This window comes from Drepanopeziza brunnea (assembly GCF_022702325.1).
Source record: "Drepanopeziza brunnea f. sp. 'multigermtubi' strain 214-2 chromosome Unknown ctg3, whole genome shotgun sequence".
Classification (NCBI taxonomy): domain Eukaryota; kingdom Fungi; phylum Ascomycota; class Leotiomycetes; order Helotiales; family Drepanopezizaceae; genus Drepanopeziza; species Drepanopeziza brunnea.
The window spans coordinates 2,176,279-2,192,648 of NW_027094066.1; the positions used below are offsets into that span (position 1 = coordinate 2,176,279).

The 16,370-nt window shown below is 48.1% G+C and overlaps 6 protein-coding genes across 6 annotated transcripts; 3 read left to right on the forward strand and 3 right to left on the reverse strand.

Annotated features, from left to right (window-relative positions):
- Positions 1-460: 460 nt before the first annotated feature.
- L3040_002741 (uncharacterized protein) lies at positions 461-855 on the forward strand (the record flags this gene model as incomplete). The annotated part of the gene is made up of 3 exons (XM_066155665.1): positions 461-721; positions 777-788; positions 847-855. The coding sequence occupies 3 exons, from the start codon at positions 461-463 to the stop codon at positions 853-855; spliced, it is 282 nt and encodes a 93-aa protein (XP_066012643.1).
- A 4,671-nt stretch (positions 856-5,526) lies between these two features.
- L3040_002742 (uncharacterized protein) lies at positions 5,527-7,017 on the forward strand (the record flags this gene model as incomplete). Its single annotated transcript, XM_007296308.2, has 1 exon — positions 5,527-7,017. The coding sequence occupies one exon, from the start codon at positions 5,527-5,529 to the stop codon at positions 7,015-7,017; it is 1,491 nt and encodes a 496-aa protein (XP_007296370.2).
- A 486-nt stretch (positions 7,018-7,503) lies between these two features.
- L3040_002743 (uncharacterized protein) lies at positions 7,504-8,430 on the reverse strand (the record flags this gene model as incomplete). Its single annotated transcript, XM_007296307.2, has 3 exons — positions 7,504-7,618; positions 7,821-8,071; positions 8,251-8,430. The coding sequence occupies 3 exons, from the start codon at positions 8,428-8,430 to the stop codon at positions 7,504-7,506; spliced, it is 546 nt and encodes a 181-aa protein (XP_007296369.1).
- Positions 8,431-9,371: 941 nt separating this feature from the next.
- Positions 9,372-10,351, reverse strand: L3040_002744 (uncharacterized protein; the record flags this gene model as incomplete). Its single annotated transcript, XM_007296306.2, has 3 exons — positions 9,372-9,813; positions 10,145-10,229; positions 10,312-10,351. The coding sequence occupies 3 exons, from the start codon at positions 10,349-10,351 to the stop codon at positions 9,372-9,374; spliced, it is 567 nt and encodes a 188-aa protein (XP_007296368.1).
- A 1,974-nt stretch (positions 10,352-12,325) lies between these two features.
- Positions 12,326-12,815, forward strand: L3040_002745 (uncharacterized protein; the record flags this gene model as incomplete). Its single annotated transcript, XM_007296305.2, has 2 exons — positions 12,326-12,328; positions 12,399-12,815. 2 exons carry the CDS (start codon positions 12,326-12,328, stop codon positions 12,813-12,815), a joined length of 420 nt encoding a protein of 139 aa, XP_007296367.2.
- A 1,783-nt stretch (positions 12,816-14,598) lies between these two features.
- On the reverse strand, positions 14,599-16,278 carry L3040_002746 (uncharacterized protein; the record flags this gene model as incomplete). The annotated part of the gene is made up of 3 exons (XM_066155666.1): positions 14,599-15,890; positions 15,952-16,079; positions 16,133-16,278. 3 exons carry the CDS (start codon positions 16,276-16,278, stop codon positions 14,599-14,601), a joined length of 1,566 nt encoding a protein of 521 aa, XP_066012644.1.
- Positions 16,279-16,370: the final 92 nt, after the last annotated feature.

Sequence of the window (16,370 nt, forward strand, 5' to 3'; positions counted from 1 at the left end):
TCTTTAAGTAGGTCAGTATTTAGTCTGTGCAATCGAGTTGACAGGGCTTTGAGCCATTCAGAAACCACCGCTCTACGATTTATGGGCCTAAACTGGGTCCGACATGTATTCATGGGGGAGGATAATACGGACTACGGAGCAAGTTCCGTTCCTTGAATTTCTTGCTTCTACTGTACCAAACCCTGTCAAGTCTTTCGACTAAGCCCTCGTATTTTCGTAGTGCCGATCCACAGGTCTGAGACACGTTCTTACTCCGTATTTCCTGGCCTTCAATTTATTCAAGAGTCTCTTTGCGGGGTGCTCAATTTTGTATATAGCGCTCGGGTTCCCTCCACCAGTCAACACCTTCTCAACTCATCTTATTTCACTTGAGCTACCGCAATTCTTCGAATAGTTCCTGAGCCGGTACATCAGATTACTGACAGTTCTAAAGCCCGCTTTTACTCAACTGCTCCTCAAGATGCAACTCACTACCATATTCCTCGCCAGTGCCCTCGCCCTGAGCTGCAGTGCTATACCACAGCAGCAGCCTAGGACTACTGAGTACTGTGACTATGGCTGGTCAAGCTTCAACACTGGCTGCCAAGGCAAGGAGGGAAAGTACTTGTTCTGTTGCTCTTCGAACGGAATTGCGCAACCGGATCAATTTGTCGTTCCTCGTGGCCGTTGTGAAACCCCGAGTGGAACAGGCGGCGACTGTGGCTTCCCTCTTGAAGGTGGTGTAAGTATCCTTTCCTGTCAAGTCAGGTATGAGGCTAATCGCGTGTTCGACACAGATCATGAAATGCGTAAGACAACCCCTTAATCTCAGATACTGTAGCATCGAAAGGGGACTGACTGAAATAGTGCGGTTAATCGAATCGGCACCATACTAGAATCGTGGGTGCGGTGGGATCTGGCGGTATTAGGGGATGCTTATGATAGTGACGATGTCAACGAATGAATATCCAAAGGCAGGCATGTTTGGTGGCAGTATCAGAGAAAGGGGGCGCTGGAAGCTTCGGACTACATTACGACCTCGCGAGGAACCACTCTTTCAAGTGTATCTGTTTCGCACACAAAACACTGACTCAAATTGGTTTCGCGGAATCCAAGAAAAAAAAATTTGTGCGAAATATACCTCAAGTTCAACCTAAGCCTCAGCTTCATGTGATGAGCATAGTAATCATTGTTTCTTTACTATTCGATCGTTTAGACCGAATTCCGTAAGTCACATGCAATCAGAGGAATCCACTGTTTTTGTTACCCACTATTTGCATAGCAACCGGCTGTATGACGAAAACGCCGATGGGATTCCTTATCCGGACCTGTCATCCCGCCAAGACTCCCTTTCTCGGCCTAGCCTTTCGGTAATCATAACGCTCGTAGCAGCCTGTTTTCTTGAAAGGAAAACCTTTGCTATTATTTCTACTTTGCGAATATCGACTTTTAAAATCAAATAACGCCACTCTCGTGAAGCAAGCGGCGGCATCGAGCAAGGTTTAAACCTCAAGCGAATAAAAATAAGATGGGATATTAATATTCACGATGATTATTCTGCTCTAACGCGACCGCGGAAGGCGTGAGCCCAAGCTCGAGAAAGACGGCGAAACTGAAGGCTTACCTAGGCCTTCAGCCGTCAAACTCGAGCCGAGGCGAGCTCAAAGGTAATTGATAGTTATCAAGGTAGTCGAGAAATACTTTTCAAAATAAGTAAAACAGTCAAGATCAATAGCATGTTACGAACGTCGTTGATATTCTCTGCGACGAGCTGCTTCTTCTTGTTTTGATGGAACGATATATTGAAGTGTGTAATCTTTCATAATAATCTTCTATCAACCATTGTGAAGATGTAACGATCCACACACACATGGGCAGGGAATCCGAAGAACAGTAGACGGCTCCTGGAATGAGCGAGCCCGACCCGTCAGAAGATTCGATCAACAAGGTCTCCTGGGTGAGCGTCAGACACCTCGAGCCAGTATCAATGAATATGAATGCCCCGTGAAGGGGTTTCGAAGCATTCGAAATCCGCACTGGATCACTTTCAATGCGGTGCAAGTCGTAACAAAAGTCATATAAAGGATCATCAGACGAGCTTCCACAAGTATCCGTTCTGGGCAGTAATTTGAAAGCTTCCTTCAGGAAACGTTAAGAGGTAGATGGTATTTGTTTTGCTCCGAGGTCGAGGAGAAGAAGAAGGAGAAGCAAATTATAGTACTGTAAAGTTTCGGGGTCCAGCGCTCTAGCATAAACTCAAAATGGAGGGGTTTAAGGATTTATGTTGGAGCCTCGGCGGATGCGGCTACTACCTAATGGCAAGTGCGATCTTCGTTATGACCACCAACAAAGGCTTTTTTTCATACGTAACCATTGTACTTTAACCAGTATTGATTGAACTTGGCTATAGGTTCAAAATGCATAGCTGAAAACAAAGATTTTCCTTGCTTTCTTTAGTGGTTCTTTTTCAGAGTTGGCACATTTAAGCGAATAGGCTATTTGGTTTCACGAAGCAGCCGGCCAAACGGAAAGTTCGCAAGAGAAAAGTCGAGGCCTAGAAGTATCCCTAGAAATATAGAGAGTCTTCTACAATGCGTTACTGCCATTTGTTATGATATGGTAGTAGCGGGAGAAATGACAAACTACATACAAGGATATGTTGACTGCGCGGTCCATATCCGCCTGGTGTTTCTTGACAACCCTCCTTGCCGAATCGCAAAACCCTCCTGGCTTGACAACGAAACAGTTATACGCGATCGAGATATTTATTTCTATCTGGATATAATAGAGATGATAATTTCAAAGCGACAACCCCTATCCTCATCGCACAGCATAATATGCTCAGCGCATAGTAATTGGCGGATATCGAGAACCACTCAAGTGCTGATGCGCTACTGTACCCCAGAGTCCAATCCCCTGCCAAGAAGTAATAAAGTCAAACCGGCAGCATTCAAGCTTTAATATGCATAGGTATCTACGTAGTACGTACTACGTACGTAGTAGTACCGGTATTTGAGATGATCGCAACATGCACCGATCTCCCTAAAGGCTAATTCCCAGAATTTTCGCTGCTGGCATTGGTACATTGAGAGTATGAGCGAATCGTCACCAAGATTAAACCAGTCTTGAAGGGCCAGCTCATTTCCATTGTCAGATCCAAGGCCAGAACCATGAGCCATATGTATATATGTATGTATTAAGTAAGCTGACGTAAATGGCAAGCAGCGTACGTCACAGTAAAGAGAGCTTAAAGGTGCACCTACCAGCTCATATGCGTGCAATTGAGAGTTTACAGAATTTCAAAAGGCCTGTTTATTTGAGCTATTTAAAGTTTGAAATAATAGTATATATCTAGTGTCTAATTGTTAGTACCTTTAGCTTTATTATCAAAACGTGACCCTTATGATATCCACAATTATAAATCCTTGATGACGTGATTTAATTGAACTTTAAAATAAAGAACGACATATGCTAAAGGAAGCGCCGTATTATATTAGCTAGTCTTATATTCGTCGTCTTCGAAACCTTCGTCAGTTGAGAACGAAAGTAATCAAATAGATTTTTAATAAAAGACCTCTTAAGGTCCTGACCCAAGAAACAGCTGCGTAAATCAATCTAATAAAGTGATTCCTAGCAATCAAATTCGTCATCATTTTATCCTTTATAACCCTTGAAGATTTGTGAACAATAATGGCGAAAACAATAATGAGAGGGAGCTGCGTCCGAGTACAAGCCATATTCTGTACTTGAAATTCTTTTTCTTGAAAGAGTAATCGGCACGACCTGTTAACCCTTAGCACTTTAAAAAAGCAAAGTGTAAGGTTCATAATGGGACGGAATCACTATTCGAGGTTCCGATCAGGCTCCGTTGGTAATCAGACTGATCCCTAGCCTTCTAAACTCCTGAACTCCAGGGGTTTCTTATAGAATGTGGCTTGTATAGTATACGTGACCGAGCCGAGCCCGCAAAGCCTCCGACTACTTCCGAGTGGGTTCTGCTCCTGACATAAAGACCGTGGTACTTATCGAAAGCGATCAGCATAATAAGAATATCCTTGTCATAACCAGCTTCAAAAAGCCAACTAAAATCTCTCACGATACTTAAAGCATTGCTAGTCAAGCCTCTCTTAATCTGAGGATTTTTCGTAAGCATAACTTTAGCCGCGATACTCCCCCTATAAATGCATGTCGAAAGTATAATGTTGCAAAGGACCTTACCAAGGCTTAACTAATCAACTTGTAAGATTCCAGCTTTGAAAAGTATCTTCAGGGCAGTATTTAGTCTGTGCAATTAAATGGATAGGGCTTTGAGCCATTCAGAAACCACCGCTCTACGATTTAGAAGCTTATACTGGGTCCGATATGTATTCGTAGAGGAGGATAGTATTCATAGGGGGGAGTATCGAAGGAATACTACGTATTTCGATAATCGATTAGCTTCTTTACTCTCTCGATTCAAATCTAATCGAACACCTTTAGAGTTAGATGAAAAGGTATATTCAAAAAGAAATATTTTCTATTTGTTTACAATACTTAATCGATCTCTTTTAAAAGATTCCAAGATTACACGGGAGGCTTAAGACGCTATTCTTAATAGCTATATCGAATCTCTCCACGAATCGTAATAGAGGCGTTGTTAAGCTGTAATCGATGTTCAAGGAGGGCCAGCTCCATATCAGATAGAATCTTAATCGATTGACTTAAAACCCTTGTATACTCCTTCTTACCCCTTGCTATACCCCCTACTACACCCCCTGGAATCCATAACTTTGAAGTATTTTATCCGGCAGTTTTAGCCTTTTGGCTAGTATGATAAGCTTTGATTTGCTCAACGAAGGTAGTTTTTAGCGCAAACATTTTTGATATGATTATACTCGTTCACTGATGCTTTTTTTCTTATGAATTCGTAAAGCATTATCAGAAGTATCAATATCGGCACGAAAGAGAATAATGGAAATTCGACTTTTTAAGACGTTTTAATTTTATTTAATAACGTTTTTATTTCGTAGTCCTTTGCGAGCTGTGCGATACTGTTTCTATTTAAGGTTTGCAAGCGACGTTTGTTTTTTAAGCGATTTTTAAAAGCATAGCGAAGCTTATGAAAACTCGCGAAGAAAGGGGAAAGTGTTGTAAATGCTAGAAAAGCGCTATCCGTACTTGATTTATTAACTGACAATCGAAAACGGTAATAGCTCAGCGAAGAATATGATGGTCGACGCGATTCATCTTGCGTTTAATTAAGACGCGTTAAGAGCGGAGGTATTAAGATTCTGAAAGTTAAATGAAATCCAACCACGTTGTTTATCATTTTAAGACTTTGCTACTCGTCACTACGCGCACTTTTTGATGGACCAATCAATTCTACTTGCTTTAAAAGGATTATTTGCGTTTTTTCATAAGGCCACATTTCCTTTTATAAGAGAAAGAGCTCTCCGGAAATACAAAGCGAGGTAGAATCCGGTCTTAATCGAGCGGCCAATTGAGCAATCGTTCATTGCAGTCTTTCTCCTACCTACCACACCCGCTTTGATAGTCGCTTCCTCCAAAATGCCTTCTTTCACCCTAACCGCCCTGCTCGTCTCGGCTCTCGCCTTCTCCAATCCCGCCGTGGCCCAATCTCCTCTCCAGAGCTGTCTCGCCGCAGCCTCCATCCCCTCCACCTTCGCCGACAGCGCCGACTGGGCAGAGGACATCTCGCCATGGCAACTACGTATCAGGCCCACGCCTGCCGGCGTCATCAAGCCCACTAGCGTGGACCAGATCGCTGCAGCCCTTCGCTGCGCCGCCGCTGCCGGAGTCCCAGTAGCAGCCAAGAATGGTGGTCACTCCTACGGCTCGTACGGTGTCGGTGGCAACGATGGGGCGTTGGTCATCTACATGGACGCCTTCCAATCCACCAGCTTCGACGCTGCGACCGGCCTGTTGACCTTCGGAGGCGGCTCTATCGTCGGCGACGTCGTGACCTGGGCCTGGCAGAACCATGGCGTGCACTTCCCCCACGTGCGCGCCAACCGGGTCGGTCTCGCTGGCTCGACCATCGGCGCGGGATTCGGCAGCACCTCCCGTTTCCTCGGGACGCCCATGTACATGCTCACCAGCGTCGAGGTCATGCTGTACAACAGCACCATCGTCACTGCTTCCAAGACGCAGAACCCGGACCTCTTCTGGGTCGTGCAAGGCGCCGCCTCGTCCTACGGGATCGTCCTCTCCCTCACGACCAGGACGTGGAAGCCTGTCCACCAGACGGTGACCAACTACACCATCACCCTGCCCGATGCCAGCCTCGACGCAGGTGTCAAAGCCCTGCTCAGCATCCAGGACTACTACCTCAGCGGCGAGTGCCCCGACGAGCTCTCCCTCCGCTGGTCCTTGACCGCGCCCCCCTTCTCCGGCACGGGCTTCTACTACGGCAGCCCCGCGGACTTCGAGGCCATCATGGCGCCCTTGATGGCCCGCTTGCCCGCCAACACGACCTTGGTGAGTGCCACGGCCGACTTCTGGACCATGGAGAAAGCCGCGACCCCCCTGATCGACGAGAAGATCGAATTCTTCCCGCCCCGCAACTTCTACCTGCAGGCGCTCGTGCTCCGCGAGGACCAGCCCTTCACCTACGAGTCGGCCTTCGCCCTGTACAACGCGACGACCTTCGCCTTCAACCGCACCGACATGACCAAGTTCGGCTTCATCGACCTCTGGGGCGCGTCGTCCCGGAAGGTCAAGGATGCCGACTCCGCGTTCGCGTACGCCAAATCCCTCTTCCTCATCCGCTGGGAGGGCCGTCTCGCGGCTGGCCTGACGGACTTTCCTGCGGATGGGATCAGCTACATGCAGAACGGACTGAAGCCGTTCGAGCAGCAGCTGGCCACCGAAGGCGTGCCGTTGAGGGGTTTCGTCAACTATCGAGACACGGAGCTGACGGAGGCGCAGTGGAGCGAGAGGTTGTTTGCTGGCAACTGGCCGAGAGTGTTGAGAATCAAGAAGGAGATTGATCCCACGGGCATGTTCACCACCAACCCGCAGAGCATCCCCAAGCAGTAAGTTAGCTAGCTGTCTTGGTGAATACGTGGCATGGAGAAGGCGGTGCCAGCGGATATGCTTGTTTCTGTATATATTAAAAGGAGAGTTTGGTACGTATGTGCAGGAACTCGCTTGATTTATAAATGTTATTATTGTCGATATTCTGAAAGCACGAACATTTCAAACGCACTGATGCCTCATTACTCAAGAATTCTTTGCCGAGACACTGAACGAAAATAGGAAATAGAATGAAATGCCCGAAAAGGAAAGAGGAAGACTGGTAGGGCTGCTAAGCGAGTGGCCTGCCCTTACTACTTAAGCGAGTAAATTTCCCTCGTTCGATACCCCTTCTTCACCTCATCAAGGGTTTTCCAGTCGACAGAAAGAAGCTCGAGCTAGTCGGTCGCTGTGCACCAAACGTTTTCTGCCTCCAAAAAAACTTCTTATCTTTAATAGCATATTGGAAAACGAATCACCCACCTACCTACATGCCACCTACATACCCACCTACGGCTCAAAGGTCGCAAACTGCGCCATGACCTCTCTCTGCTCATCCTCCGTCAACTTCTTCCCTCCGCTCTGCGCCTCGTTGATGGCTTTCGCCAACATCCTCAGATAGTCCCTACTCCCGCATCAGCATTCGAGTTCTCTCAACTCAGTCACCACCCACCCCTTCACTCCCTCTCTCTTCATCTCTCCCTCGCCAGCCCCATCACATCACATCACATCACATAACATCTCTAAACCCAGCCTCCAATCTGCAGACCCAAACCAAAAAGGGGAAGAAGCAAGAAAGAAAGAGAGAGAAAGCAAGGGAAACTCACACATAATAAGCCGGCGTAAAGGTATTGAAGAAACTCGCCTCCTCGTCCCACGGGTTGCTAAAGGTATGGATGCTCCTCGTCGGCACGACGACGTAGTCGCCGGCCTTCGCATCCAGATCCTCCCGCAGGCTCTCGTCGCTCTTGAGCTCTGGCCCGCCGGGCCCCGAGGAGTTCGCCGTCGCCGCCTTGATGGTCGTGAAGCGGACCCGGCCGGACGTGATGAGGAAGGTCTCGTCGTGCATGCGGTGCCACTATTTTTCGCCCTCTCGCGCGCGCATCAGCTCGTGGTCTGCGTATGTAGATCGACATGGATGTATGCACATATATATACATGTATCTGAATCAAACAATCACACAAACCCAAACAAGATCAAATAAGAGACCGAGAGAGAGAGAAGGGTAGAACGGCGGAACGAGCGAGCAAACGAACATGGATGGGCGGGCCCGGCGTCCTTGGCTGGATAGTCAACACCATGGACCCGATACGATTATCCGTGTGTCGCCCATCCTCCAGAATCCGGATCGTGACGGGTCCCATCTGCAGCACCTCCCCGCCCTGGCCCTGGCCCTCTTCCACGACCACGACGTCTGTGTATTGCACCGCTGCCATTCTTTTCTTTGCTTTGCTTTCCTTTTCTTCGCGGCTGGGTCGAATTGCTGCGTTGGAAGAGGAGATATGGGCGTGAGGTGTGAAATGCAGTTTGTGGTTTGTGGGTTGTGGGTTGTGGTTTGTGCGAATGAGGTAGTAAGTAGATATTGGGAAGAGATGGAGTGGTGGGAGAACGAACGGAATGTAGTTCTCCTTGACGTGAGTTCGGGAATGTGGATTGGGAAAGATGGGGAACTTGCGACGGGCTTTGAGCAGAGACAGATGCGTGAGATATATACATATAGGTATGTATACATAGGGCAGAGGGGGAGGCGGGGAACCATACGAGTGTGGTCAGATTCGGGCGAGACTTGTGTCTCCCGAGTGGCGGCGGCTTGCACGAGACCGGTTCCTGCACCCAGCAGCGCTCGGCCCGGTCGTGCATTCATTCACTTATTAACTGATTCATTCTGCCGCGGGATCGAGTAACTATCGAGTATATCGATTGGATGCCCAGCTCGTGTCTGGAGGACGTTGGAATGAATATTCAAAATCGTCGATGACCGGTTACGAAGGGAGCCAGGAGCTTCCGTACCATGGAGCCAACCCGGCCAAACATGGAAGAAAGATCAACATGGTTTGCTTTTCTTGCCCATTGAGTTGAAAGAGCAATCGATGATTCGTCGATGCGTGACTTTCATGGGCCTGAAAAGCTAACTGATGTCTCCAGGTGCGATTGGCATTCTGTGACGAGAAAAAGACCGCTTCCAGGAACCGAAATCAAATCGTCTTTATTGACTTGTACACATACGTAATCGTATTCAGTTGTTCCCCAAACCCAAGCAATAGCAATTACTGTATGATGCCCCTGTGGCATCTTTGCATCCATTGCACCCATTGCACCGATCCACCCTTCTTCCTTTCTCATCCTCTCTAAAACCGATCTCAGCCACCACGGCCCTCTAATACGCGAAAGCCAAATACAAGGTGCTAACGGCCGTCAACCCAACAACGGCCCACCCACTCTTAATGACCGTCTGATTTTTAAAAGCTCGTCCCGTATCCCACACCAAATGCCTGACCCCGTTCCAGCTATGGAACGTGAACGGCAACGCAGCCAAAAACTTGATACCGAACTTTGCCGCTACTGGCAGAGCTCCGAATGTCGCGGCGAGGGTGGCGGAGTCGAGGTGCCAGCCGAGCGCGGGGGAGGCAAGGTAAGCCAGGCCGAAGAGATAGAAAGGGACCGCGACGGTGAGACCGGTGACACGGTTGAGAGAGGATAAGATCCAGGTTATTTGCGGCTTGTAAATTCCGAGGTTGGGGGAGGTCGGACGAAGTTTGCGTTGCGCGACGAGAATTTCGGAGCTGTCAGCGACGGAGACTTTGTGGGTTGCTACGGGTCTGGGAGGGGATGTTAGCTGGTGTTTCAACTTGGAAGACTGCGTGTGTCTGGATCAATTGAGCCCGAGGGATATTGAAGGGCATTTGTGTCGATCCTGATTGGCGTAGTGGTGAAATGGGCAGAAAGTAGAGCTCAACTCTATCGCTGGCTTGTGCTGCATCGCAGAGAGGTCGCAGAGCGCGCAGATTTCTGAACCGAAGAGCAAAGGGCCTTGATGCCATTCGCATATGCAGCAGTTTCCCATCAGCTCCAGCACCCTGCAGAATCCCTCCTTGGGCCGGAGGATATGTCGGATCTCAGGTTCGAAAACGAAAGACGCGCAATGCCTACCTCGTTTGGATCTTCGAAGCAACAGCCATCGGCGCAGCGACCTTCTTGAAAGCAATGTGCGAAGCCATCGAAGGCCTCGTTACGACTATACAGCCAAATCATTAGCGATTGCTCCATTACATGTCCACGTACTCTGGGTATGATGTGGGAGGGGCAGCTCAACTTACGCCTGCGCATCGCCTGCTGAGTCGCCCGTTGTGCCAGCATTGTTCCGGGTTGTGGAGTTTTAGGTTATGTTCTGTGGGTGGTTCGCCGACGGTGTCAGTAACAGTTCGTGGCGTTGCGGCTCAAAGTCTCAATGTCGTCGATGTCTTTGTAGGTTGTGGTTGTGGTTGTCGTTTTCGTTGCAGTCTCGGGCCTTATCGGCTGTTTCTCCCTCGGCCCTCTTCCAGCTTATTGACAACTCAACCTCTCTCATTGGCGGACCTCATTTTGTCCGCTTTTCTGCGTCCCGTGACCTGCTGACATAATCTTCAACACCATATAAAATTTTCTTCCACGACAGACATTTCTCTCCCTTTCTTCTAATCAATTATCTCGTGCACCAAACCACTTCCGCGCAGTAGTGCAGCTTCCGCGCTGCATTGTGGCCACAGAGGTGTTCCAACGGCTGAGCGGCGGCGTCATGTCGTCGTGAGGCCGCGACGGTGTTTGTAGAAGGAAGGATCTGTCGTTAATCTCGACTCACGAGGATGCCATCTCTGGGTTGTTTCATTTTATGATCTATATTGCTTGAGATGTTTGTTTCCGGTCTGCTGACGGATCGATGCGAGAATGCATGAGGAATTTGGGATTGAAATTTTGCACCCATTATGAGTTGGAGTCCTGTATGGGTTGTCCATTGTCCGTATTAAAGCTTTTGCAGGCAAAACGTTGGCCTGAACGTTTATCATTTCAAGTTCGGCCCTCTCTTTCCGCAGCCACCTCAACGTTACACAGCATGCAAGCCATCAAGTTTCGAATGACAATTATGCAACTACAATCAGGGCAGCTACTTCGATGCGCATTCTTGACGAGTATCACCTGTGAAATGCTGCTGTGGCTCTTGCCCTTGGGGGCTGGGTGCCTCTGCTTCCCGAAATCACTATCCATTTTCCAAGTTCGCGGCTCAGTACTGATCAGAAAACAGAGAACGGGATGCTCAAACTTTGTAGCATCTTCGTCCTGATGCCACCGCCTTGTAGTAGTGGACCTCTCACCATAGAACGGAGGTTTCGCTCCTCAAGCAGGTCAGGGGACAAGCCCACCATTCGCTAGTATACTGTAGATGCAGTTCATTGGCCTGCACGCTTCTTCGGTCTAACAATCTCATCCCCAGCTTCTTCAGATGCAGCACTTGCACATCTTGGCTTCGTTTTCGAAATTATGCGCTCTTACTCTTGCTATTGCCCTTGCTCTGTCTGCCTACATTCTTCTAAAGAAACAATCGTGCTGATAATGCCCGATCAAGCACTCTGCATAGCTATGCAAGTCAGCGCTTGCATTTATGCATCATTGATTGGGCTTAGGCAACACATCATTTCAACAACCTCTCTTGTTAATACGGAGGATGCCATAGGCAGGCCTGTCAGTCCATCGAGTTAGCAACGGGAGGCTATATAGTCTGACCTCAGTAGGTCGTCTGTATAGCCTAACCATAAAGCCTGACCCTTTAAACGTTTTGCACAACGCCTATTAGCTGATAGGCGTTCGGAGCACCAAGGTGTCTATAGTGCAGATGTCGGTTAGGTTCCAAAGGTTCCAACGGATAACACACAAGTGATGTTGATAGGCAGACCAGAGGACCAGGAAGGAATGTGCTGCTTTAGCCGAAAGCTCGGTGTCATATCCGGTTTCTCTAAAGGGCGTGGCTTACCATCCACATGCGAAACACCAAGTAAATCGTACGCCAAAGAAAACATCAAGTTTGAATCTATGACCATCTTGTGTAACATCGGTGATCATTTGATGACTGCGTTCCTGTGGTACGACATCACCACTCACAATTCGGCTCACTTGGCCCGCCTTCCCTCATCTCACTTCTTCCGCACGTCACAGTCCATCTCCATCCTCACAAGGCATAAAAAACACCACGGTTCCTCGGATTTCCCCGCTAAAAACCCATATAAGCGAGAACGAACGTGCTAAGCGTGATCATCGAAGGGAAGAAGTCTGAAACGATAACCAACCACCACCACAATCATGGTATCTTTTCTCTTCTTCCACCCCGAACACCCAAGTTTGACATCCATCCAGTAGGCTAACCATCTCCCAGAACGATTTTCTCTTTGGCGCAATCGAGCCCTGCCATGTCCACGAGAGAATGCGGGTGAAGAAACCCCACCTCAAAGACCGGCTCCCGAATCGACTCTGTCACCTGTGCGATCGGGCTTTCTGCGTCGAGCATAAAGGCGAGAAGGAAGGTGTCTGCGAAATCAACCATGAAACGTACTACAAGAATCACAGGGACATTCAGTATAGCATATACCGGACGTACGAGGAGTGGGAGAGGGACTGTGAGAAGACGAGGCTTGAAGAGATGTCGTCGGGTGATGAAGGAAGAGGTGGTGGCCGTGCCGAAAAAGAAGTTGGCGGGAAGGTGGTTGGGGAAGATAGTGCTGACGTAGCTTCCTCACAGGTTGGAGGAGGAGGAGGAGGAGGAGGAGGAGTAGCTTTAAAGTCAAGCGCATAAGGGGTGGTTGGGGGCTGGGGTGGGAAGGAGAGGAGAAAAATTAAAAAGCTCAACTTTGAAGCTCAAATAGGTACTCCGTATAACACGGTTCCAATTCCCAAACAAACCTAGTCGAATATGTTTCTCAATATCTACTACGTACAACCAAACTCACATTCTCACGAGAGTACCGGTACAAGACTCACATACGTAGTAACTCAAAAGCGACCGACCACGCGCCGCTAGCGCTAAACTACCGCACCTTTCACACTATTTGATAGGAGACGACGATTACGGATTTCTTCCTCTCTATCAATGCGGTGTAAATGAAAAAAAAAAAAAAAAATCCTTTTTTTTTCCCTTTTTTTCATTTTTTAATTTTTTAATTTTTTCACTTTTTTAATTTTTTAATTTTTTAATTTTTTACGTTTTTACGTTTTTACTTTTTTATTTTTTCACTTTTTCACTTTTTCACCTTATCACTTTTTCACTTTTTTACTTTTTACTTTTTTTACTTTTTTACGTTTTTATGTTTTTACTTTTTCACTTTTTTATTTTTTCACTTTTTCACTTTTTTATTTTTTTATTTTTTTATTTTTTTTTTGGGGGGGTTTTTTGGGGGGGGGGGGGGGGGGGGGGGGGGGGAAATATGCGCGGGAACATCTCGGTACCAAGCCAGATATGAAAGAGGGGTCTTGCTTTTTTCCTTTCTTTCTTTTCTATTTTCGATACAAATTCCAACACCAAATCCTACAGGGCCATGCATACCTTTACGTACGTGCGGGTGTAGACTACTCTGACTAACCAAACCTTTCTAGAAAAGCCGCGCTTATTAGAATGATAGGTATCACATCCTCGATCGAGACTTCTTCCTAGGACGACGCGGAAGGCCTCGCGTTGTACCGATTGCGAATACTCCAGTGTTAAGTAAGCCATATATATACCTAGTCAGTCGCCAAAAGAGGAAGGGAGGTCGATTATTTCCCATGCCTCGAAGAAAGTGGAGTTGTATTTCCCATGCCTCAACCCACTTTTTGAGTGGGCCCGCCTAGCCAAATCTACTCGCTGCTCTATACAAGAAAATTTTTTCAGTAATGCCGCTTATACTAGAATTATTTTTTGAAGTTCTCAATTGTAATTTTAAAGCTATTTACATTTACATTTTTTAAAAAAAAAAATTAATAAAAATAAATAAATACAATTTTATCGCTTACGGATCTCGGTGTAGCGCTAAACCTGATCGCGAATTAAAGACATATATGTGTTTTTAATTATAAATATCAGCTTAAAAATCAATTCCAAAAGATACGCTGTCCGCGCAACTAACGGTCTTATATAAAGAACACGATCATAGCATATATGTTTTCTTCACCATACCGATACCGTAGCTTCTTTATTCGAACGTCGTAGTTGCAACGAGCGCGCTACTTAAATAGATCTGTATCTATATCAGAATCAAGTATACCGAAGCCGAGGTCGTTAAATGTAGCGTCAAGCAGCGAGTAGATTTGGCTGGGCGGGCCCACTCAAAAAGTGGGTTGAGGCATGGGAAATATAACTCTACTTTCTTCGAGGCATAGGAAATAATCGACCAGGAAGGGAAGCGTTCGTTCGTAAAAAAATTGAACTTCATCGTTGCTTTGTGCAAACTCAAACTCATCATGTACAGTAATACCTAGAGCAGTTGTGTCCAGCCGGAGCCCACACCCCCTCCATCTTGGACCAGAACGCCAAAGCTGGCTTCCGCATAGCGAGAGAACCTTCTCCCCCCCTTTCCCCCCCAAAAATTCCTCCCACATCCCCCTTACAGCTTCCACCTGAAACCCGGATGCTTCCAATCCAAGCCCTGCACCTGCCTCAAACTCAAGCCCTCCAATGCACCATTCACATCCTTCTCCTTCCTCTTCCCGTTATCCCACTTCATCCACCACAGCAGCGCAATGCTAGACAGCAAGATGGTCGAGCTCGTCGCCAGGTTCAGCCCGTTCCCGAGGTGGTAGTCGGGGGCATCGCTGGGCAGGAAACTCCACGTGGAGATCAGGCCGCCGATGTTCCCGAACATGACGTTGGTCGCGATGGCCGACGAGCGCGCCGTGTCGCTGACGACGTTGGCCGAGACCTGGGCGTTGCAGAGGGATCCGAAGGTGAAGGCCCCAGACGCGATGACGAAGGTGGCGATGTAGCGCACGCTGCCTTCGGACGAGGCCAGGAACATGATGTATCCGATGATCATGAGAGGGGCGGAGCAGATGAAGAAGATGGTTCTGCGGTCTAATTTCCACGACAGGAACGGGAATAGGAGTGTGAAGACGGCCCCGACGATGTATGGGGGCACGGTCCGCAGTTGGAGGAAGATGACGGATTTATCTGGGTAGATGGTCTTGACGATTGTCGGGGCAAAGAAGGCGAGTCCCTGCACAGTGACATTGTCGAGTAAGAAGATGAAGGCCGTAGCCAGTGTGACGGGGGAGAAGATGCCGCGCAGCATTTTGCGCTTGTCAAATTTATCCAGAACTTCAGTCGTGGCGATATTCTCCGACTTGACGCGGGCGATGGCAAGGTCTTTCTCCTCTTGTGTGAGCCATCTTGCGGTAGCGGGTCGGTCTGTGAGAGTGAAGAATGAGATGAGAGCGAGGACAGAGGTGATGATGCCTTCGATGGCGAAGATCATGCGCCAGGAGTGCAGACTACCGAAACTATCCAGTTTGAGGATACCGGAAGCGAGGAGACCTCCGAAGGCACCGGCAATTGGAGCCGTGACGACGTAGAGGGACAGTCTGAAAACCAGCTCACTGCGTCTATACCATCGAGACATGTAGTACGCGATGCCGGGCAGCATTCCCGCTTCAAAGATACCCAGCATGAATCTCACGGCAGAAATCTGACTGAAATTGTGCACGAAAGCGGTGCAGATGGAGCAGATTCCGAACATCAATGAGATGAAAGGGATGAACCAGCCAGGGCCCATCCATTTACACGCGATGTTAGACGGGATCTCGAAGATGATGTACGAGATGTAGAATACAGATAGCACGCCGTTGTAGTCGTACCCCTTGAGACCAAGATCTTTCTCGAGGCCCGCAAGTTTGGCGTTTCCTACGAGGGGTAAGCCTTGTACCTATCTATAATGAAGGGACGGGCATAGGGGAAGACAGACCGATGTTGGCGCGATCGATGAAGCAGAAAAGATAGAGGAGGGCCGCAGTGGGGACGATCATGAGATCAATCTTCATCCGTAATTTGGCCTCCGCCTTGGGGTCAAAGGTGATGAGCGAGTGGCCATGTCTATCTATATGGATTAGATTCGTCTCTGGTAAGTGAGATGGCAAAGGACTCGCCTGTCGGTAGCAGCATGTCCTCTCTCAGCAGCTTCGTGAGCAGTTTCTCCAAAGGGTGCATTCGGCTTCTCATCTACCGGACTTACGGGCACCGGAGAGGAGGCACCGACTTCCCTCACCTCGTGAGTATTGCTATCGAGGCCCATCCCGGCGGTTGTATTCTGAAGGGATGCGTCAAATACAATCTGTGGCGAGGGATTTTCGTCAAGACTCAAGATTGTCCTTTTATTGCCTGCCT